A 25,800-nucleotide genomic window follows, 5' to 3' on the forward strand; every position below is an offset into this window, starting at 1 on the left:
TTCGAAGAAGGAAATTGATTAAAATACATACAAAATGATGTAATTAATATTGCTATCATTTTCAATCTTACCTTTTATTATTAATTAATGATAACGATTAAGTATCATATATATATATATAAACAGTATATAAATTCGTAACGTAACTGTAGTAACTTCTCTATTATAATATTATGACAGTTCTAACCAAACAAAAAGTCGGGCTCGTCCGGGATTTGAACCCGGGACCTCTCGCACCCAAAGCGAGAATCATACCCCTAGACCAACGAGCCAGATGACTAATCTAGACAAAGCAATAAAGCGATTTTTAGTCAAATTATGTAAGTTACAACTAAACATTGGAATGTGGAATGTAAGTTGTGAGAAGATACGGACTAATTTGGCGTAAATTAATTATTAATTATTTGTGTCTGTTTGAGCAGCTGTTTCATAATGTAAAAGTTTCAGTTTTTAAAATTGACCAACGCCTGAAGTCATGCGTTGCTGGTCTTATCCGTCGACGAAAGCTGGCGGGGTAGTTGTGCGAGGCAGAAAATTTTTAAAAACTGTTGTCTGTTGTGGATTTTTTGGTATCCGGGTATTTGGTGAGGGTGCAACATTAATATTACCCGTGAATAATACTCTAGAAGAAGCACAATGATCAAACAATGCAAAGCTAAAGGTTTAAGCGACTCAGAAAAGGCATGATCGTCCATAATGCGAGCCATAGAGGCATTGAATTCAAGTGGAGGAAACTGGTATTGGGGAGCACCACCCAAGAGATAAGCACTCAATGTGAGAATTGACTGAACTGAATTGATGAATTTTGAGTTACAACATGCACCGTCCCGCACAACGACCTTTTTGCTTCGATTTACCATAAAGTCAAATGCTGTCGCGCATCTATATGTCAACTACTCTAGAAGATCATCAGCTTTTTTTTCTAGCTGGAAAAACCTTTATGCGCTTCCCAAACGTGATGGAAAGTGGGGAGGGGGGTGTGGTACTCCCCGGTATCTTGGACACCGAGTGGGCGGCCCAGGTTTAACGGTTTTATCCCCTAAAAAACCAGCGGTACCCTCTCCGTTTCGGCGGGCGCCACGGGATCGCTTACGCATGCTACCGTGACGCCCTGGCAGTCGGCCCGCCTATGCGGGCCTCCAACAAGAAAATCATCAGCTGAACAACCCCGAACGAAACCGTACTGGTGGTCGTTAATCAACTGGTGTTCCCCTACGTACTACAGGAGCAGGCACTGTATAATGGACTCTTTTTAATTGCAGAACAATGATTACTATATTATTACTATATGCATATAATTGGATAGGTCTGAGCGTGTAAGGCCTATCGCCTGCATACCGCCATCTCTCACGCGCGGATGGAACCTTATGAAACAGCTGCTCAAACAGACACTTATAATTAATAATTAATTTACTCTAAATTAGTCCGTATCTTCTCACAAGTTACATTCCACATTCCAATGTTTAAATCTGTAACTTACATAAAATTGACTGATAATCACTTTATTACTTTGTCTAGATTAGACATCTGGCTCGTTGGTCTAGGGGTATGATTCTCGCTTTGGGTGCGAGAGGTCCCGGGTTCAAATCCCGGACGAGCCCTTTTTTAAGACCTTTATATATGTTAAACGAATCGGTATCATATGTAGACATTTTTTTCCTTTTTAAGCATAAAATTACTTTTTATGTATTAGTATTTCATATGAAATATACATAGTAAGGTAACTCTGCTTTTTCTTTCTTCTTAGTTATAGCACTAATTTCGCACTATCTATCGAGCAACAGAGCAACTATAAACAGGAATCGAACACATTAAAATCCAGTAAAGTCAGGAATTTTTGAACCTGCAATCTTTGGTTAGAATTCACACGTTCCAACCATCGTGCCATCGCGGTTCAGAAATGTACACATTTAGATTTAAACGAGAAAATTCTTATTGCGAACGTATCGGTTCATAGCGTCGTATATGGAAATTATTCAAGGCCCACATCTGCGCCCGCTACGCTTTTGAAAAATAATAAAGTCCCGTTTAAACGCAATTCGTATGAGATACAACGAATGAGGCGTAATAAAATGTATTAGGAAACGTATCGAATAGAAATATACGCTCCGACGAATACGTTCGACGTTCGAGATAATTCAAGTACGTAATTTGTAATTTATGTTAAGTTTTATTTATTGAGAGGTGGGATATTCTTTTTTGTAATATCAATTTGTAATGCTTTTCATTTTACTGTTATTTGTTTGGTAAACAAATACATACCCTGTGTTCATAGTATAAATATAAATAACAACAACAACCTTTAAATTCCCACTGCTGGGCTAAAGGCCTCCTCTCCCTTTGAGGAGAAGGTTTGGAACATATTCCACCACGCTGTTCCAATGCGAGTTGGTGGAATACACATGTGGCCGAATTTATATGAAATTTGTCACATGCAGGTTTCCTCACGATGTTTTCCTTCACTGCTGAGCACGAGATGAATTATAAAGACAAATTAAGCATATGAATCAGCGGTGCTTGCCGGGGTTTGAACCCGCAATCATCGGTTAAGATGCACGCGTTCTAACCACTGGGCCATCTCGACTCTTAAATATAAATAAGATATTAAATATAAATCTTATGTTGTAATAATTTACAATATAAGATCTAGAAGCATTTATAATTTTATTGGACATATAAAGTTACAGTACTAATAATAACGCGTAACACGGCAGCAAGAACGAAGCATTGCTCCGTTGAAGAACAATGCCCATCCCCTAAGCGTCCACTGAACCAGTTTTGTTGCTATCAAATATTTGTTGTGGATTGATATCAAATCCAATCAAATCAAGAAATATATAAAAATCACCGTTATAGCAGCACAGGCCCTTGTGCTATAGTTATTAAATATGTAGTATATATTATGTACAAAATTATAAATGCTTTTATGATCTTATATTGTAAATTGTTGAATGACAAATAAAATAATAATATCATATACAATTAAGATATCTTATAACAGTTGCTTTAGTTGCAATGTTTTTGGCTCACAGTCTTACGACAGTATACCATACTATGTTTTGCAAGTTATAATAATATTAACTATCGTTTTACGAATTTGCATTCTTCTTATTGATACAATGTTTGCTATTAGTTTACATAAATAGATACCTCGATACGAGGTATAATATATGTAATATAAGGTTAAATATAAAATTTATTATGTTTTTTGTGTAAATAAGTTGAAATAGAACGACAATAGGCTATTTGACTGGTTTTTAAAATCCATTTTATATTATTTAGTAGAGGTTAAAAAACCCAGTAAAAGTAGATTTTTTTGTTTCTAGTACATATTTGCCGAAAAATATCATATTAAAAATTCTATATTTAAATAACGCGCGAAAACGCTACTTGGACAATATGGCGCTGCAAAGGGGTCGGTGACGTCATTTTGCTGTATTTTAATCTGTGGTACATATAGTAGAAAAGCAAGGTTTACAAGAAAGTGACTTCATCATAAGCCCGGCCAATCAGGAGCATTTTGTGTCACGTGACAAACGTTTGAAAAAATGCATTTTTGTTTATTGATTTTTGAATAAATTAAGTATTATTTTCAAGTTTCGTTAGTAAAAAACAATTTTTAAGCTCATAATGTACAGTGATTACAATAATTCACAATTTATTTTTCGCATTGTCAAATAGCCTATTGTCAAACATTTCCTTGCGAAGGCGAGACGGGTCGCTAGTATGATATACATAATAAGTAGAGGAATATAGCAGGAGTAGAAATGTCTACGCAGTGATGCGACATAGAGACAACTCTATAGGAAACCGCATGCGATTCCAACACAACAGCCTCACAACAGATCGCATAATTACCTCTAGTAAGTCGATCCTTTTATTTCTTGTTTGGTTAGGATGCGACCCCGCACCTGTCGCATACACCTCCGTTATTAGTGCCTTATTTTCGCTTGGGTATAAGTTATGTACAATAGGCTATTTGACTGGTTAAAACCTATTTTATATTATTTAGTATAGGTTAAGGAACCCAGTAAAAGTTGCGTTTTTTTTTTAAATATCGTAATAAAAGTTCCATATTTAAATAGCCCGCGAAAACGCAACTTGGACAATATGGCGCTGCAATGAGCTCGGTGGCGTCACTTTCCTGTATTTTAATCTATGGTACATATAGTAGGCAATCAAGGTTAACAAGCAAGTGACTTCATCATAAGCTCGGCCAATCAGGATCGTTTTGTGTCACATGACTCACGTTTAAAACAATGCATTTTTATTTGTGGATTTTTGAATAAATTAAATATTATTTTCAACTTTCGATAATAAAGAACCATTTCTAAACTCATAACATATACTGATTACAATAGTTGGCACTTTATTTTTCTTTTATTATGACGATTAATAAGTGCTTGCAAAAGCCTACTAGAATATGGGGCATTTTGATTGATTGATTGCTTCTATTTTAGGAGCTACTTAGCTGGCTTAAACGATTGTATTCGCGTTAGGTATTACCATGTTTCAAAAAATATATAAACATCGACCAATATGAGAAATTGCATCAATTAATGTGTAACTACAAAAGCGCGCGAAATCGAATGCTACGTCCATAATTATTACTATCGTGTACAAATACATTAAAAAAACTTACATTTGAAATAAGAACGTCAGAAATACGAAAGTCACGTCAATATGTGTTGTGACGTTAGACATTATAATTGTATATCTTAGTCGACATTAAAAAAAAAAATTAAAGGCCAAATAATATAAATCTAATTTAATTTAATTTAAATATAGATCTTAGTCTTAGATAGTAATATAAATATAAATATTACTGGCATGTAACAATTTCAAGTAAGCTTTTTTCGATAATACGATATCTTCAAAATACTCTCTAGTGCAAACATTGCGTGGGTTCAGATAGTATTATAGGCGGAGGCTACACTGTTCCGCGAAGTCGTAATCCCTCGTCAAACGGAAACATTATGGAGTTGTATTAATTTTAGATTCGCGCGGTCATTTCTTATTTGCTTAAGGGTGAGTTGGGTTGGGATCAACGCTGAATGCAACTCGGCCACGGTCAAAAAGCAAGTCATATTACCATAGATATAAAAATCTATAGAGGTACCTACCCATTTCTTTATTAGGTTTTTTATATCTAACCTTATTTCTATTGAATGCGTATAGTAATACATAATAGTATTTTTATAAAAAACGTATGTGACATGTTTTTCATGTTCCTTGTTAACAAATTCACGTCGCGGACATAAACTAACTTTATCCTGGAGGTCCGAACACCGTGATGGAATATGATCCAAAACTACTTATTACTACAAAATTGTCGCCAGCTATTAGGACTTTAATAGACAATATTTATATATTATATATATTTTAGTTTAAGAGTTATGTGCTATATCGTAATAATTGAGTAAAAATAGAGTATTACTTTATATCAATATTGTAATCGAAATTTACTGACACTTCTAAAACTTTCTAACTCGAGATATTACCTGTAAATGCAGGTATTCACGCGGGGCGAATTTCCCGGAATCCAGTGATGATCCGAAGTATTCAGCCATCGCTCTACCGTTTGACTTTCGAAAATAAAATCGAATTAACATTTTACTACAAAGTAATAAGGCTTCAAATTAATTGTAATCCTATCAGGAGATATAACGTTTATATTCTAAGAAAATCATAGTTACCTCGATAAGATTGATCGAGTGGGGTAAGACGACTAGATAATCTGGTAGGAAAAAATCAATGACTTGTCAAATTCGTCGCATTCTAAATTTGATTTTTGGTTTAGGCGTCGATGTTCGTTACAAGATTCTAACGCGTAAAGTGACTTACTAATTTTAAAAATGATTTCGATTTCGAAATTTGAATTTTAAAAATAATAAATATCTTTGCTTTGAACTCTATTGTTTTACGTAAAATAAAACAGTTACTATTGTTCAAGAAACAAAAGAATACATAAACAACTCCAGGTAAATATTGTTGTAGATTATAAAAAGTAGCGACGTTTGTTCGACAAAGCTTCAATTGTCGTTACATTGGATTTGTGTACTTAAAAGTATAATCTTTCTAAATTGTTTACAAACAATATAAGGAGATTACCTTTTTGAAGATAAAAGCGGCTATCATGGCAGGAGGCGAAATCTTTTTGATATTTCGGTATACTTGTTTGATAAAACACCTAATAAAGGTTTAAACATTATTAAATACAGCCGTTGTTCCATTTTGTTTTCATTTGAATTAGTTTAAATCGTAAGTGCATACCTAGCAAATATATATAAAATTATTTTCTTATTTAACTAAAATATGATACAAAATGACTATAACATTTTTTTAAATATAGATAATTCAAAAAGACAAAGCTATAGAGAACAAACTAATATTCATGTTTTATTACAAATTATGTCTTTGTTCTAGTCGAAACAGTTAGAAAAATTGCTGCAAAAATCTTCATTAAAAATACAACAAATGTTATTGTCTTCATTGGTGACAGGAGAGCTGGTTCATTTTTTGCTAGAGGAACGGAATTGAGATTCAACGGGGAAATGCTGCTAATATTTTTGCTAATATTACACGCGGTCATGATTTGTAAAGAAATGTAATACATACCTACACATGTTCATAGTAAGAAAAATGAATAAGCTTTCCAGCATTGATTGAAATTTATTGTTTAACTAATCCCAGCAGTCACCACACAAAGTAAGGTTTAAGTCGTGTTGATTTCATAGTTTCATATTTACAATAGTTTTAACCAGTTAAACAATTCCTTTGTAAAGCAACTATCGACTCTATAGAACCACCAGCACAGGTAAAGATCGAATTTGAGTGACGTAACATTAATAATAATCCTAAATTCTCACCATCGATGATCTCCAGTTCACAGCGGGTTGCGATATAGACGAATCTTATCTATTACGTCTAAGATTTATACTCTATTCCGTTGTATTAAGGTTGAGAATACATTGTATAATTGCAGATCAGTATGAATACCAGCGATAGTTATCCGTTTTGGCGTTTTTTGGATTATTGATGATTATACGATTACTCGACGTTTTGTTCGTTTTTGCTTACGTTATAAAATTTAAACCTTACTCACTTTGTAGAGATTTACATTTTTTTTAAACCTATACTAAATATTAAATGCGAATGTAGCTCTGTTTGACTGTCCGTCTAAACCACTGAAACATATTTGGTACCTATGAAGGAAGCTTGATCCCCTAGGAAAAGAGGCTAGTTTTAATATCAGTTCTTTTTTTAAATAATAGACTGGCGGTTTAAATTATTCATAAAAAAGGAAATTGAAGTTATTGAAATAATAATAATAACATAAAATACTAATAACAAAAATATTATAAGATATAATAATTTTAGATATTTCTTATACATTTAAATTTGGATACTTTAACTGTCAATTTCATCATTTTATTGTAACAGCCAGTGATCCGACCACCCGTTTCGCAATGAACGACGTTTTTTTCGACTTTAAAACGGTGATATATTCTTAAGTGTTTATTCGATTTTTAAAATAATTTTAATCCATATGGAATGCACAGGTTACTAACATATATAGGTTACAATTATTCATATCTTAGTAACAGCCTGTAAATTTCTTACTTCTGGGCTAAGGCCTCCTCTCCCATTAAGGAGAGGGTTTGGAACTAATTCCACCACGCTGTTCCAATGTGGGTTGGTGGAATGCACATGTCGCAGAATTTCAATGAAATTAGACACATGCAGGTTTCCTCACGATGTTTTCCTTCATCGCCGAGCACCAGATGAATTATAATACAAATTAAGCACATATGTACCTATATAGCGGCGCTTGCCTGGGTTTGAACCCGAAGTCATCGGTTAAGATGCACGCGTTCTATCCATTGGGCCATCTCAGCTCTATTTACATTCTTACTGAGATTAAATAAAATTATACTCTTAAAAGCTAACACTTTTTTTTATGTGTACCAACTTAGCCATGTAATCGTGTGAAATGGTTTTTAAATCAAATATCGTCACAGTTACGCCATTTAGAATTAAACTCGTTACTCTTTTCAACATCTAAAACACAAAATTTTAGTAAAATACAATTATGTATACCTATATAATATACCTCCTATAATATCGAAAAATACCTTTAGTATATAAAAATCTTGTTTTTAATAGTATGCTTTAATCATCAACGAATCTTAAGCAAATTATTTGAACGAATAAATCGTCTAAGGTAACATCTAGTCATTAAATATATGAGTGTAGTAAGATTATACATATATATGTAAAGATATATATTCACGATAGTAATTATTTCCATATAATATTCAATATAGTTTCTTATAGTTTCGTGTTTCACGATACAAAATAAATACGTATCCTACTCGTCGTGTTTCATAAATAGTCAATATTCAGATCAGTTGAGAGCGTCTATCATGTCGTAAGAATTAATCTTCCATCGTATTACTTTGCCAAGATAACAAATTCCTATCGGAGGGAGGCCTCCTGCCTCCCACTTCGCCTCCTCATTAAGGCAAGGTCACATTAGAATATCGTTTAATATATTACTTTGTTATAAATGTATTATATATATTTAAATTTGTTACGATCACAGATGTTCAACACAAGTGTAGTGATTATGTATAGGGTACTGTTCTCTGATAGTTTTAGAAACATACGAGGATTTAAAAAATTAACAGAAGATATACATTCATACACTAACAGGTGACGTCACTATGATGGCGAGATTATATATTTATTTGATTGTGTTTTGTTTAAAGCGTTCTTTTGCTAGAAGGAACTAAAATGTTGATTAATGTAAATTGTAATGAGCAAGATCGAACGCGCACATATTCGGTAGCAGATATCAATTAATGTATACGGTTTTGTAATGTTTTAATTTGTAACTTAATTGTTATTTCAGGAATTAATTAATATACTATTTAATATACAAAGGTATGTTGATAAGTACATAGATATACCTAAATCTATTTTATTTAAATTAATTAATAGATATATAATAATATATTTAATCTTTTTGTATAATTCGTAGCATATATTGTTAATTGTAGTTTTAAGCACTATATCGCATGGTAGGTTAAGGTTGGAGGGAGGGTGGTCACCCCACAACTCGTTGCTTCACGGTAAAGCGCTCTTCTTACGTGGAGATTAGAATAAGTCTGTTCAGTAACTAGCTAAGGTAATGTATTTTTCTTTTACATTTTATAAATTTATAAGAAAAATAAATTATATTATTTATTAACTTTCAGTAATCTTTAATTATATTTTATCGTGTCGTCTCATTCGTGAGACGATTCTTAAACTAATTATTATCTATTTGGAAAGCTTTGTTACAAACGTAATTGTTAATAATTAGCGTCTTAATATTTATTTCATAACAGCGAAGATCGTTACATTAAGAAAATCTTAATATTTAATTCGGGATTACATTTTGAATATAATTAAAAACGAAATTGTTAGTTTTGTATTTATATGTCGTGTTGGCATGCGTCGATTTCGTCGGCTGTATGTGGTTCGCATGTCGTGTGACGTCACAAACCAGAGTTACCGGTGCTTATCTGTGACGGCCGGATGAGCGTGCTGCGTCTCTGATAGATAACGGCACAATGAGCCAAGTCTGCCGGTGGTCGCCGCATCGACCGGTGGGCGTGGCGCGACCCCGCCCCCCGCCAGACAGAGAGCACCTAATCTACCGGATAAAGGATAAACCTAACCCGAACACACCCGTATTGGAGGAGGCTTTGCCGAATGCCGACGCCTAGCGATCGCTATTGGTATCTCGGATATAGGCGGATTAGGATATGTAAGAAAATTTTATGTAAAATCCGCTTTCAGCGCTTCAGGAGGTGTGAGGTGGGTTCGTATTCGAATTTACTGGCGCTTTCGATTTGTAAGGAACTTGAACGGTTATGTTAAGCGTAGTGAGTACGTGAGATTACTCATTGATATGCATTAATCATTATTTTTTTACAATAAGCATCATAATAAGCATAATACAAATTATGTAACAATTATATCAGCAAATGTTTTTTTTATCTTTATTTGTATTTTGTGCAATTTACATTTCCAGCCTTTGTTTATTTAAAGTACGTAAAAAAAAGGACATGACTTTTTATGAGACCGCACATATTTAATTTAGTCTATGCTCATGTTTTATTTTACACAAATTGGCTACTGGAATCAATTTGACAGTCATTATTCGATATAAGATTGTTGATTGATATTCTTAACTACTCTGTAGGTATACTTAGACACGTTGTTACGAGATATAATTATAAAATACTAGATCGGCTCATTGCGAAGGATTTTGAGCAGGAAAAAGTTGTCGTTGTTAGATACAACTGATTTATTCTGGCGATTGGTCATGATCAGATTTCAGTCATGTAAATGTATGCAAACTCCATCGAAAGCCTCGTTAGTAAGTATGACAATCTTATGTGACGTAAGAGAGATTAGGGCTTCCCTAATTTATCATTTATTGAGTCACGAGAGTGTAACACATCCAGAATTAACTATGCTATTTAGAATTTCTTAACAGATTATACAAACATATTTTATTACTACATAAAAAAGGTTGTTGATTAATTTATTCACTTACCTAGGTTATAGCTATTGTTTCTGTTTTGGTAAATTGATAATAGTGACTCTATAGAAGGATGAAGGTTGTATATCTATATATATCATCTGTGTAATTTTTTTTTTTGGATAGTAACTAACGTTTTAGTCTTTGATATATCAACTTAGTGCTAGGTAGCTGACTGCTTTGATCGTGTTAAGAGTACAAGTCTTCTCCACGTGTCTTCGAAACTGATTCAATCTGCGTATGTCATTGACCTCCGTATCCACTATTATACAAGATCTTTGGTTTCGCTTACAAAATTTTGACAATGGGAAAACCGGAGGATGCGCGTGAGTTAGCATTGATCTACTGCTTAAGGGAGCTAAGCGGGCTGTTCTCAAACAATCACGAGAACCTTAAACCAAGGGCACAAGACACAAAATTGGATGTCAGTTTAAAAATAATAACAATACTAAGTGTGTGAGTAAATATTTTACTAAAATAGAAATCGGGAGTCGCTAAATAGATAAAAGATTTCGTTCAAGTGATAATTGGGTACAGTTATACGAGATGTGTTTATGCAATTAGGTGACTTGTGTTTTTCAAACGTGAGTCAATTGGTTTTATATATCTGTGTGACGTTTAATTTTGAACGGAAAATATATTGCCAACGTCACGTTAGACAAAGGTCGTCAATGGTTTGATTCAAAATTTTGTAGATTTTAATTAATGTAGAAACTATTCAACGTAACTAAGTAGTTGATATAAAAGGGAATATTTACGTTTCAACATAGAGTTGCTCTTTTAATATTAATTAAAAAAATATATATTGATTCAAGTTGTTAGAGCAACTCACTCACAAGGCTCACTTGGACGATACCTTGTCATTATAAAAATTAAAAAACATAAATGTCAAAAAGAACGTAAATGATTTTTAACATTGACAGATGTTGTCATCGGTAATACGGCTGTAATACGAATACATTTTATTTTATTGTTTGCGTATCACATATATCTATGTAAGGAAATGAAGGGATTTGATATATATTAAAATTATTTTCATAACTTTTCACTCTCGTAGAAGGAGATATCATTTTTTCCTGTTAAATTACTTCAATCGTTTATACTCTACATTAGATAGGTAGGTTCTACAAGGTTATAAAACATTGTTTATTCTACGAATTTTAATAAAAATTAAAAAAAAAATTCTTACAGTTTTCAATACATTATATATTACCGAATAATCCTTATTCGTTATAACCTTTAAGCGTGTCTTTCAACTACATTTTTAATCACACGTCCAGGAAAGTGTGCTGAAATTATTAACACTATGGTGTTGTTCACAATAAAATCCACTATTTTTTAAAGATGAATCCCAAGATACGCTCAAATCTACATTGGAATTTTGTTACTGAGAATTCAATATTCTAAATTTAAATCACTACATAATCATCTTTAATTCTCTACAATTAAAACATATAATATAATTGTTTATGTTCCTTATATTTTAACAGACATTCTAAATTTCAAATAATATTCTATATTTGAAAAAAAAAAAATAAAACCCTGCGGATTCTAGAACGTTATTATAATTTTCTTATCTTCTTCTTTACTTGCATATCTCATCCTTCACATAACCATCTATCTCTTTCTAGTTTATTTTTGCCTAATATTCATCTCCTTTTACTTAATTTACAGCTATTCACATTAATACGCAAAACTAATCATGTCTCTTTACTATAATGCGCTACAGACTACATACGAGAAATATCTCAACTTCATAGCTGTATAGACAGCTAGCGATCACTTGTTAGATACAGGCAGGTAAATAATTCAATTGTTTTCATTGTCGGTTATAGTAGGTATATATGTATGTATGTAGGTATCTATATATATAGTAAATAAATTAAGTATTTTTTGAATATTTGTCCATTTCTAGTAGAATATGTTTACAATACAAAGTACTTATACGTACATACATTTCTTGATTATATAAACTGATTTCGTAATATTTCACATAAATCATGTTAGGAAAATACATAGAGCACAGACTATCAGGTAGATACATCCCCTCGTTTATTCATTCGTTCATCATTCAATCGTCCCGATACTTTACAGAGCCTAAGTTGTACATTGTTTTATCCACAAAGAATGTCGGTCGATACAAAGCTCCAATGCCCTACTTGCTAGACCAACACATAAATGTACCTCCGAGGTACCTCTTCTATATTATTAGATTTTATTTAAAGCGTTTAATGATGTATTGTTTCTATTTTTTCTGTTAAACCCTTCGACTAGTAAAAAAATATAAAAAATTAAACCTTTTATAAATATTCTTAATTACGAATGTACGATATTTTACGAGATTTTAGAAAAGGTTTTGTATATTAAAGTATGTAAGTATGTATTTTGTATTTCGATGTAGGTATTATATAAAACGAAAATATATATTTTAATAAAATTCGTTGGAAGTATCTAAGTATTAAGTCGAACATTACAATTTGTCAAAGCCAGCAGTTAATATCGTGAAAGCTATAGAAATTAAGATAAAATGCCGCTTGCCGGAAGGTAATTCTTCTTAAACGGCCACGTACAAAATTATAGGAAGCCGTGACAATTTTTTCTTACATCGCAGAGTCTGAAAGCCGTCGTGATTTATTTAATGAATAAAAATGCCTTCTAACATCGGCCATTCGCTAGGATATTGCAATTAGCTACTTTTATAGCTTTTTAAATTGCTAAATTGGGACTATATTCACGAGCTAATTAACGTCAGATGGCCGCAGCGTCGCGACCGGCGAACACCAATGCGTTTAAGAAATCACCGTAATCACCGATACGGCGATAAATCATAACAATGAGCGTATTGTCTCATACGTAACGAGATCCGACGTAAAGACGCCTATCTCGCGGCATAATCACGTAACAAGATAACGCCTAACACCCTCTCGGCACAACAAATTAAATATCAGTGTAGCAATCTCTGAATTACAAGTGTAAATAATCCGAAGGACGCCCAACCACCACCGTGGGTTGGGCTTTGGGTGAAAAAAAACTCGTTAAAATAGCGGCTTAAAAAGAAAAGCGCTGAAACGGGAGGCTCGGGTGGTATCGGTTTTTCTCGACGCGGGCGGTTCGCTGGGCGGGGCCGAGCGCCAGTAGCGCGCCGCCGGCCGGCTGGAGCGAACGTGTTGAGTTGTCGACTCTGCTCGCCGCGTCGGGCACATGTGTGAAATTTCGGTATGTTGATGTCGTGAATCGTAACAAGATGGACTTTCAGAGTGCTATGGAGACGTTCGCGGAGGCATGGGCAGCGGCCAATACCGCCAAGTCGGAAGCTCCGAGCGATCTTTCACAGGTCAGTTTTTTTTTCCTTATTTTTATTTTATTTTTTTTTAAATCGCCAGTAATATGAAAATACTGAGAACTCTTTAAGATAATTAATATTTATAAAATATTACCGATAATGATTAGAAAGAAATCAATTAATTAAATGTCGTAATTATATTGACTAATTTGTTTTGTTGCTAATTAGGAATTATAAACAATGCAGTAATAAGATGTATATTATAAATGCAGTTTGTCTAATTGTTCTACTCGGACAATAAGTCCTATTGCCAAGTTCATCTTGATAACCGAAATTAGCATAAATATAATGAAACACTTACATACATAATTGAATTATTAATTTGAACAGTATTGATCGATTTTTGGACAAGGTCACTTTAATAAATATAATCGGACAAAATTTGATGCTTGAATATTTATTAGTGACGTATACGTTTAGTTACGTGAAATTAACGATTATTAACATAATAAGGTAAGTCGTTCTATATTCAAATTCTGTTATTTTGTTCATTACAAGTAACATTATATATTTATACAATATTTTATTCAAGACCACTTGAACTTGAATCGGAATTGATTCTTATTTGTTTTAATTTTAATAAATATCAAACGAAAAATACTTAAGGCCTTGATGCTTTTGATATTAAATTAAAAAATGTATTATGCTAATATTCATATATATATTATATTTTGTTACTTGAATGACAAATGGATGGTTTTGAATGAAGTTTTTTACAATGTATTTGATTTATTGTTTTGAATATTTTTTTTTTATTGTAAGATTTAATATAACTGTCAAAATCGACGCAGATAATGAATCTTATTTTATATATGTAACTAGATTATCATCGGAAGTTGTTTGATAATCCATATTATTTAAAGCAATTTTGAAGAGGACAGAATAACTTAATGTCTTTAAAATGATAAATATTTCTAAACAACACTGTTTTGTTATTTTTTTTTGCATTTTGCGATAAGAAAATTTAAATATTATTTTAACATTTAAATTTATATTTAAAATTGTCAAAATGTTAATGTTTTGTTTTTTTTTTTCTAAATTCAAAGAAGGAAACTGTGATGGTATTTTTATTATAATATTCGAATTTATATTCTGTCTCGTTCGAAAATTAAAAGATAAGCAGTTAAAAACTTATAGTCTTGTCTATAAATCCTGAAGACAAGGCTGTATAGTGCAATACATGAACACGTCTTCAAACGAAAATAATAAAGTAAAAAAAAATACTTAGAATTTATAAATTCTAAATTTAAATTTTTGCGGTGGACTGCGGATGTTTTTATGATTCTTACACTTATGTTTTTTTTATCTACAAGTAATTTGTATGAATACTGAAATTTATTACAAAAGAAAGTACCTTGAAATTATTACAACACGATACAATAACTTTTAAAGTTAGTGTATTGTATGTAATGTTAATGATAAAATATTTGCAATTATGCGATATATGTAAGTCTTAACAGCACTAATTAAAGATAAACATAAACAATGAAGTAGGTATATAATTATACAAATTTAAAATCTTAAAACATAATTAATTTAAAATTATATAATAATTTGATTTATTAGCAAAAACGCAAACGACATATTTTATTATGTGCGTAAACTATTTTAGCTTGAAGTCGTAGATTATAAATATTTTTATATGAAAAATTCACTGTAGGTTGAGTTAGGAAGTTGCGGCGCTTTGCGTTGTCAAACTGTCCTATCTTTATCAGCATGACATCGTATCAGCCTGCCGAATATAATGTTGAGGGAATACAGGGCTGTGCTGCAAACATACATACGTCTGAGATATTTAGCTAAGACTGTCCCCTACAATACGGCTACAAGGATAATATCCTCATACCATGGGATATATGTCATAATTGAATACTTCTAAGAGTCATGGACAAGCCAGTGGCCGAGGCGAATTTTTTTTTTTACTGTCATGTGTTTGAATATTAATTTAATTCGGAATTAAAATTACTTTAACGAATACATGAATGGCATAAATAACAAGATAACTATACTTAATTAGTGTCGTCTATTTGACAGAATTCGTTTTTCTTTTTCTTTTTGTTTTACAAATCTCTAGAACAGTTTGTTTGAACATAAGTATTTAACACGTATTATCAATATACACTTGGAAATGCAATTTTAATGAGACATGGTTCTATAATGAGTTATCAGCATTTTTATTTGAATATAAAATATCTTCAACAGAAAGACCTTTGCCAAGTAATTGAATCAATTATAAACGGAACATTACTCCTTTTAAATGGTGGATATGGCTTATCATCTAGAACTAAATTTAAGTCGTTTCAACAGCGCTTAGGAGGATATACTAGACTGTTTAAAAAATAACGAATTAAAAAAATTACGTTTATGCGCTATTAGAATTATAAAAATTTTAAGGGAATGAATTTGTTATATAATCTGTTGTATTACAAAAATTGTATTATTATAAAGAAAGAGTTTTTTTTTTAATTTTGAATCATTCCCAATTATAATTAACAATTTATAAACATAACTAAGTACAGTGTCAAGTAAGTGTTGCAAATTCGAATACCACTCATAATTAGATAATTAAGCTAACAGTATTTTTTAATAGACAGATAAATTAATCATTTATTCAAAGAACTACTAACTACTAAAATATAATCTTTAATCGATACTAGTTTCGCTGTTGTTTTGCGTGAAATGAATTAGGTATACAGGTTATCCGCCTCTATTGGAAGTCATTTCGTATTTAATGTAATAATAACACAAACTATTTTTTTTAATTTTAATGTCATTTCCAGCCAGTCATGCAACGGAGACATTTTTTTGACACAATTTAAGGCACAGACTTCAGACTTTGCAGCCAAATATGTTTAGTACGCTTCTATGATATTTCATCAGCGTTTCCGAACGTTATCGCTCTTTATATGTAAAGGCGATAACGTTTCAATATGAAAAGTATAATTTATTTAAAATAACTACGATTTTTTTCAGGTGATTATATGGAATTGCGTTATAATATTTAATTTACTTTATTTAATACGTTTTACCTTTGTGTGTGTATGTATGTATGTGTGTATATTGCATATCCTGCAATTGAACGTTAAACCAGTTTGAGACAACGGATTGAGCTGAAATTTTACACACATTGCGATACAGGTGACAATATAAAATAATACCTACTTTATTCGTTTTAATGCACAGATAAAAAAATATTTTTTCTTATTTTATATTTCTTACACTTCTACTTCTTATACTTTACTTCTATAGTTACGTAAAAAATTAAATATACCGCTATTGTATTTTTTTTTATTTAAATTTTCTGATACAATTTTTTTCATATTCGCTAATATAAGTTATACTCAAACTAATAAATAAACAGTTAATACGTTTTTAATAGAGCTGTCCTTGTTTTGAAAATGGAAGTATGTACTTACTTTTTTTTCATAAATAGTTAAGGTTGTATGAACCACATTCATCAGCGAAAGAAATATAACAATAACATTAATTAGCTCCTGAGTAACGGCGTCGGAAGTAAATAGTTTATGACATTAGTAAATTATTTATGGTTAATACTAGGAATTATTTGCAAACACGATTTTTAATAATGCTAATAGTCTTAATAATTGTTTTTATAGTTTGCACTTAATTATGTACTTGTTAAGTCGGAAATCTTAACAAAGGAATTGACTCCAATTCAAATAAATAAAAAATTACAGTCATTAACGGTTTTATTGTAAGCTACATTTCGAAATTTGGTTTTAATATTATAATATTATAATGTCTAGATTCTTATATACCATTATGTTTTAATATAATATAAACGCAGAGGAAAGAAATTAACATATCTTGTACGTGTTATAAAGTATTAAATAAATAAATAAATGTTATTACGCAATAACGCAGCGGGTGAAATTACTTTTGAATTATCATATGCGAGACGAAACAAGCATCACGTATGTATGTACACACCTACATGTATAATCACACACACTCACAATCACACACACACACACACACACACACACACACAAAATTAAGTTGTACACACTGATACTGACCTGCTATATGTACTGCTACAATACATAAATGACGAAAAAAAATCATAATACCGTTCGCCTTGGTTTGTCTACCGATTTGGTTGTACTAGTGTTTATAAATATTCACCATTGCGCTAATCCATTATCGCGGATTATGGTTCCGAGCGATAACTCAGAACTACCTATTACTGATAGTGGCCACCCAGACCATATAGTTTGAAATAATAAAATGCATTCATATTGAAACGACGATGAAATATTGAAGGATAAAATTTTTGTTATACATTTTATGAAATATAATCGTAATTATAATAATAGGTTGGGGAAAAAGTTTCTTCGTATTTTATATGAAAATTCAAAAAGTTTTTTTTATAGTTTATTTACATTTGACTAAAGTATGTAGATGCCATTTTGTTCCATAACTTTTTGCCATTTTGTTGGTAGTGACATGATCCCATTGCTGTAAAAATTTTGGGGCTTCTGATCGAAAAACTGCGACAAGTGGTTTTGGCAGTCCTCTCGTGATGTTAACCTGACACTGCCTAAGGAATTCTGCAGAGACCGAAACAGATGAAAATCTGAAGGTGCAAGGTCAGGACTATACGGCGGATTCTTTAATACCTCCCAACCAAACTCTCGTAATTTTTGTTGAGTGGCTAAAGATGTGTGAGGTCTAGCGTTGTCATGGTGAAAAACCACACCCCTTCTGTTGATCAATTCTGGCCGCTTTCTCTCAATTTCTTGCTTCAATCTCATCAATTGTTCGCAATACAGTTCTGATTCGATGGTCCTGCCGGGCGGTAACAGCTCATAATGAATGATGCCCTTCCAATCCCACCATACACACAGCATTACCTTGTTGCGAGTTAATCCGGGTTTTGCCACAGTCTGTGAAGCTTGACCGGCCTTTGACCACTATCTTTTTCGCACGTTCTTGTCGTATGTGATCCACTTTTCATCACCAGTTATCAGCTTCTTTAAAAATGGTTCGGTTTCATTACGTCGTAATAAAGAATCACAAATGAGTACACGGTTCATTAGGTTTCTTTCAGTGAGTTCATGAGGCACCCATATATCGAGCTTTTTTGTGTACCCAGCTTTATTCAAATGAGTCAAAACCGTTTTGTGGTCAATTGCCAGTTCTTCAGCTACATCGTAACTACTAATATGCCGATCTTGCTCCACTTTTTCAAAAATGGCATCAATTTTGTCCGTAACAGGGCGACCAGAGCGAGATGCATCTTTGATATCAAAATTTCCGACTTGAAAACGCTTAAACCAAACTTGCGCTACTCTCACAGATACTGCATTAGGTCCATAAACATCACAAATGTATTTCGCGGCTTGAGTTGCATTTTTACCTTTTTTATAGTAAAATTTTAAAATGTATCGAATTTCTTCTTTAGATTCACTCGTTTTAACAACAACAAAAACAAATGAAAATCACACAAATTCCTAATTTGAATTTGGAAGTGCCTTCTTTAAAATTAAAAGTTTTTAATGATACCAAAACCAGCCAGATACAAATGGTATAGCCAAAGAGATTTTATTACAAGTTCATACATACTATATGCGAAAAGACTTTTTCCCCAACCTAATACGAGTTATCATGTATGGATTTATTGATTTTTTTCAACGTTTTATATTATAAATGACTCGTTATTACACGATATGTACAGACATAATGATTTGACTGTGGACGATCAGTTAAACTATATTATGTGTTTATAGTCTGTATAATATATTTAGGAACAGAGAACGTCTGAAGTGAACATTACTTATTGAACACCGTTACGGAAGTTTGACGATGACTCGGATAATTTTAACCGAGATAAAAAAAAACCTCGACAAATTACATCTCCAGGTAGTTACATAGAAAGTGGGCGCGTGCCAAACTAGTAGTACAAAAACTCGAGTTTACAGTGGATAAATCCGTGCAATTACACACGTACGACACTGTCAGGTGAAATATTGCGTGGTTCAATTTGCCTTGGATTCGGGCACAAAGCACGGGTTCAGATCTAATTATGCGCCACGCGCGCCAGTTTCTTTGTGATAATATAATCGATCTATATTTGACGCGGATCATTTTTTTATGGTTTTCAAGTGAAGTATCATATTTTTTGCGTCTCACAGCAATAAGTTTGTCTTGCTCTTGTTGCCTCGAAGTCGATTGACTTAAAGATATTGTAATATTCAGTTTTTGCAGACATGGCCAAAATCATCAGTTAAGACTGGGCATGAATGTTCGAATCGAACTGTGTAATAGACATGAAAAGATTAATCTATATTTTGATTAACAAATCGATTTCATTATAGGCGAGTCTATTTGTCGACGTCGGTCGGCAGCGGGCAGCGGTCGGTAGCCTTGTCGTTAGACACGCGCTGCCTGCGAGCTGCGCCGGGCCGCTGTCGCTCGCGTCGCCGCTAATGGGCTCCATCTCGCGGATAATGCGGCGACACCGTTACCTTTCTCAAATCACGTACACTATTGTAATATCCAATCGGCCAGAAATGAGATTGCGGCTAACAAGTTATTTACATTGACGTTTTAATATGTTGAGTGACTGAAAAAACTATTTAAAAAGGTAATTATAAAGTGGTGTCCGTAATAGCCACCGTACGCGCCGGCATGCCGCCTTTGTGACGCAGCTAAACCCTCGAGATTAATTTTGGCGGTACAATGAACGGCTCATAGTTAAAATACATGCTTCGATAAATATAAGTTGCGATATCGGTTTGTCAATTCTAAAGTTTCGAAAGCGTTCGCGCAGAGGTCCCAGCTGAGGCGATAGGATCTTTATTGCGGCTCGTTTTTTGGAAAAATGATTAATATAAGGGATCGGTGCGGACGGATAAGTAGTCGAGATTGACGAAATGATGCGAGGTCTGTGACCGGGTGAGGCTGGCCCAGCGGGGCGGGGGGCGAAGCGAAAAGCCGCGAGGCTGCATTGCGCGAGCGTGCCCAAAAACTAACCATAATTTACGGACTACTTGCAGGACGGCTGCCGACGACACGCGCGTAACTTTTTTACTGTACCCTGATCCTGTTACAAAGTAAATTTCTCACGAACATCAGAAGCACATCTTTGAGAAATTGCGCGTTAATGATGTTCGAAAATTAAGAGCAACCACGATTCGTTACTGATAAATTTCCGAGCAAATTTGCCTTAAGTATAGTCGATTTCCCGGACGATCTTGAACCCTGTTACCTCTCGTGAAATTATTGTTAAATATGAGGAGTATAAGGCTTTTTAAATAATGACGAAAGATAAGGACTTGGAAAAAACGGTGTGTTGCGCGGATGTGGAATTTCGGTAGCCCACGGCAAACCAGGGTTGGACTGGAAGAAGAAAATATAAACCAGTCAAAATATGTTGATTATAATATAACATTAGAGTAAGATAGATACATTATGAAAGTAAATATTGTCATCATATACTTGAAGATTTCATCAAAACGTCATAAATCTAAATTTTGATTTTCTTACATACTTTTGATGTTCCTACACGTTTCCTACCCGTAAATCTTTCTAATAGATATTTTTAATCTGTATTATAAATATTAGATATAATGACATAATTCATGCAGAGTTCGTCCCAATGTAAACTGTATTAATGTTAAGGGTGCGTGCAAGCGGAATGCGATTGTTCACTTTTAGCATGTTGACGTGAGAGGATCCTCAGCTGTAGGCGATCATGATATCTTCGTTACTTTAAAATATACCCATAGCATATCGCCTTTGAGACGGTCGATGCCTCGCTATGACAAGAAATAATCACGTGTAATCGTCTGGCTTCGCATTAACCTAAAAAATGAAATGTGTAACACTTCTTAAAATATTCATCAAAATGTAGACAGGTACCTACAGCAGTAATATATTGCCTTTCTCCAGGGGAAGGCGACGTGCAATCTAGCGATTACGTGCCTTTTTTGCCCCCCTCATTATGCAGATTCTGGCGAAAAAGGAATAAATTTAATAACATGCATTCGTGCGCATGCGTTATCGAACGCACTTGCTTCTGATAATCTGCGCGCGCGCCGCCCGCAATTACAGTGGGAGGGAGGGGGGAACGCCTGAACACGGTGCGGCGAACCAAAAGCCAATTCGATTTTTAATTTACCTTTCGCAATTCCTAGCAGTTTTGCAATCTTTGTTCACTTAAATACTTATTACTTAATCCGCTCTATTAAATTCCGTTGTAATAGTAAAACTTATTTGTCAGTTGGTTAGGAAAAATAAAGACCGAGCTGTTAATTTGAATGGCACACTTTCAGTTAATATCAGAGTTGCTCAAGTGACATTAAATTATAATATAATATCAATTTTATTTTCCATCTGCACGTAATCATTAAATGTAGGCTGTACACAACATTTACTTACCTAGGTATTTAAAAGTTTACGGTAGATGAGAGAGAATGATGAGATGAAGATCGGTTAAGCATACCTAATTTGGGATTTCCTCAATCGGCTTATTTAACTACTGTTCAGATACTTAGTCTACCCTCTCGATAAGTTCCGGATCGCGTAAGGAGATGCATGTGTCAGCCCTGCGGTACCATAATAAGGATAATCTTCGCACCTGAGAAGTGCAATTAATAATGGACGAGCTTACGTACTCAAGATCTGCGCAAATACTGTTAAGATTATCATAAGGGTGAAGGAATTACAACGTTTGGGGAATCTAATGGGTACGTGTTCTCGGGAGCTCTGTCGGTTAATTGTTAATGTATTCATTTAAAGCCTTTAATATAATTCGTATGATATTTCATCGATTCGGTATTTAAAATAACTCAATTCATTAAAAAGTAATTAATGAATCGGAGCTAACTTTACCAACCGCGGTCGAACTCCTTGTGGAGCTGCGAAAGAACGTCATATATTTTCGAAGAGCAAGCGTGGTATGTTACACTGGTCCGATTGGTTTTGTCAACCACTCTTGAATCCGGGAGACGAACGTGTGAGGCGCGTTGGCACGTCGCGGGCGCAGGGGTGTCGTGGATCAAGTCGACCAAAAACTGGCCCCCGTGTCTTAGCCTTGAATGGCTTAGCCCTCTGGTCACGAGCAAATAGCTGACGTGGCCCGCGGCCAGCCGCGCCCTGCATACATAATGTGTACGCATAAGAACTGCAGCGATATGGAGTCGTTCCGATTAATTTAACTATCATTATCGATAACAAAATTTGAAATCTATAGCAACATCAATTACATTTTGAGTTTAATATTGAATTGCCCAAGTGCCTTAATTTGAAAAAAAAAAATACCTTACGTATTGTTTTGAGTTCTTATTAAATAACATGAAAAGCATGATATTTAAGCTAGTACCTTATATCGTAATTATAATTTGCGTAAAATATTAACTATAAAATAAACTATTAACTAAAGTAATAAATATGTACGATTGCTGATAAAATAATTTAGTCTAAGGTCAAACAATAATCAATATTTATGTTTCTAATACAATGCTATGTTGTTCTTCCTCGGTGAAAGGAATTCGTATTCACTTTTACAATAATTTAGTGATTTTTAAAACTATACATCTGACGCTAACCCTTGAGAATACTTTTGATGTTAGGTTGATTGCCTATGACGTGTGATTGAGAGGCTTACGTGCAGGGCCGCCGTAAGCGGGTGTGCAGAGCGTGCACTGCACGCGGGCGGCATGTCCAGGGGGCGGCAAATTGAGCAATACATCATGTACCTAATTCAAGTCATAATTATAATTCCCACAAATCTTTAAATAGAATAAATTATTCAAAGCATCGAAAAATATCGCACTGAGTAAAGTTAAAAGTCCGTCGTCTGTTATCCTATGAAAAACAGTACTGTTAAAGTTAGGAGAATCTCCTTTAAGCTTCCTTATCAATTGGTAGATTAGGTATCCGTTACTTGTAGTAGGGCGTTGTCGTAGGGCGGCTTGAAGGGTATCGCGCCGTAAGGTATTGGTGGCCACTCGAAATAGCAGAGATATGCCCTCCGCGCCCGGTTTGACGGGTTCGTTGTTGCAGTCGCAACGTGCTCAACGCCAACTTAGAGGTACAGCTGTGGGCCGCACATTGCCAATTGAAAAAGGAGTTAGAAAGGCGTTAAGTAAACAAAGAGCAAACCCCTATCGTAGTTTGCGAGGGAAGCTCCGGACACACGGTTCTCTTGATACGGAATAACTACCGCCAGATCTCCTGCGACTGGTCGGGGAGGTATTTCCGGGAAACAGGGCGGGGCACTCAACCATCGATGCCCTAAAACACCCTGAAGACCCGGACATTGGAGGCGGTGGTCCAAGGGAACGTAGTCCTAACGGTATCACCGGACGTGGCGAACGACACCAATAGTTTTACTTTCTTTTTTTTAAATTTAATTTACGACATCCTCGGGCTCATAGCTGCCCATGCCTTTTTTTATTTTACATTTATACACTTTGGCGCATTATATTTTATATTTTTACTTAACATCATGTAGATGGACTTCCGGGATGGGTGTGTTATCCTACGCAGACGACGCCCTCATCACGGTGACGGGGCCAACCTTTCAGATAGCGGCCCTAAGGTCGGAGTGTCGCTCACGGTGGATCGAATCGAGATGCTGGTCTTGAAGGTTTTTCTAACTAAAATGGAAGCCCTCCTAATCCACGGTCCTCGCTGAGGTCTCCTCGAGGAGCGTCTACCGCCCTCCAAGGGACGGTAGTTAAGGCGCAGACACATATGAGGGATCAGGGCCTCATCCTGGATGGTAGATGGAGCTTCGGGCAACATTTTGTCCAACTCAGCTTGAAGCTCATCAATGCTAACGTATGAGGACCTTAAACATCTTGCCTGCGTGCGCTCTATGACATGGTATTTTTTTATTTATTGTAAATCAATAAATCTAATCCAATCCATCAGCCCATTTCCGTCAACTGCTGGACATAGGCCTCTCCAATTGCACGCCACTGAGATCGTTTTTGGGCTACTCGCATCCAGCTCCTGCCAGCCGTCTTGCGTGAGTCGTCACTCCACCGTGCCCGAGGACGTCCTAAATTTTTTCCCACGTTCGAACACGTTTTCCCCAACGGTCGTCGGTTGTGCGACAAATATGGCCAGCCCACTGCCACTTCAGCTTATTAATCCGGTGGGCTATGTTGATGATTTTGGTTCTCTGGCGGATCGCCTCATTTCTGAAGCGATCCCGCACAGAAACGCTGAGCACAGCCCTTTCCATAGCACGCTGCGCGACTTTAAACTAGTGGACCAGCCTTGTCGTGAGTGTCCACGTTTCGGCTCCGTATGTCATGACGGGTAGGACGCACTGGTTGAAGACTTTCATCTTAAGACACTGTGGGATCGACGATGTAAAGATTCGACGTAATTTTCCAAACGCTACCCAACCTAGCTGAATTCTCCTATTCACCTCGTCCTCAAGGTTGTTTCTACCTAATCGCAAAGTCTGCCCAAGGTAGACATATTTTTGAACAACTTCGAGGACAGTACCGTGTATCGCAATCGGTTCCGGTAGAACATGTTCAATGAACATGACTTGGTTTAATCCAAGTTTATTCGTAGGCCGATGCGCACAGAAGAATCAGCCAGATCGTTAGGCATCTGTTGTAGGTCAGCGTTTCTGCCACGATGACGATGTCGTCTGCAAATCTCAAGTGAGAGATGTATTCGCCATTGATGTTGATGCCAAGTCCTTTCCAGTTCAGCGTCTTGAACATATCCTCCATTGCAATAGTAAACAATTTAGGGGAAATAACGTCCCTTTGTCTCACTCCTCGATGCGATGGTTTAGGATCTGTTTGCTGATTCTGTACTTGGACGGAAAATACACCTATTTGGTTGGACTCCCTTAATGCTCGTAACAAAG

General features: G+C 34.6%; 1 protein-coding gene and 2 non-coding genes across 4 annotated transcripts in view; 2 read left to right on the forward strand and 1 right to left on the reverse strand.

Annotated features, from left to right (window-relative positions):
• Positions 1-200: 200 nt before the first annotated feature.
• Positions 201-272, reverse strand: Trnap-ugg. The gene has a single exon. It is a non-coding gene; the product is annotated as a tRNA-Pro (tRNA).
• Positions 273-1,529: 1,257 nt separating this feature from the next.
• Positions 1,530-1,601, forward strand: Trnap-ugg. Its single transcript has one exon. It is a non-coding gene; the product is annotated as a tRNA-Pro (tRNA).
• Positions 1,602-13,718: 12,117 nt separating this feature from the next.
• The window catches only part of LOC124530792 (homeobox protein dve-1), an 82,065-nt gene continuing 69,983 nt past the window's right edge, over positions 13,719-25,800 (forward strand). The window contains exon 1 of one of the 2 annotated variants that reach the window (XM_047105095.1): positions 13,719-13,928. In XM_047105095.1, coding sequence (XP_046961051.1) covers positions 13,839-13,928 — 90 coding nt within the window. In that variant the 5' untranslated portion in view covers positions 13,719-13,838. The remainder of the gene's footprint in view (positions 13,929-25,800) is intronic. The other variant, XM_047105086.1, reaches the window with a different exon arrangement.

This window comes from Vanessa cardui, chromosome 1 (assembly GCF_905220365.1).
Source record: "Vanessa cardui chromosome 1, ilVanCard2.1, whole genome shotgun sequence".
Classification (NCBI taxonomy): Eukaryota; Metazoa; Arthropoda; class Insecta; order Lepidoptera; family Nymphalidae; genus Vanessa; species Vanessa cardui.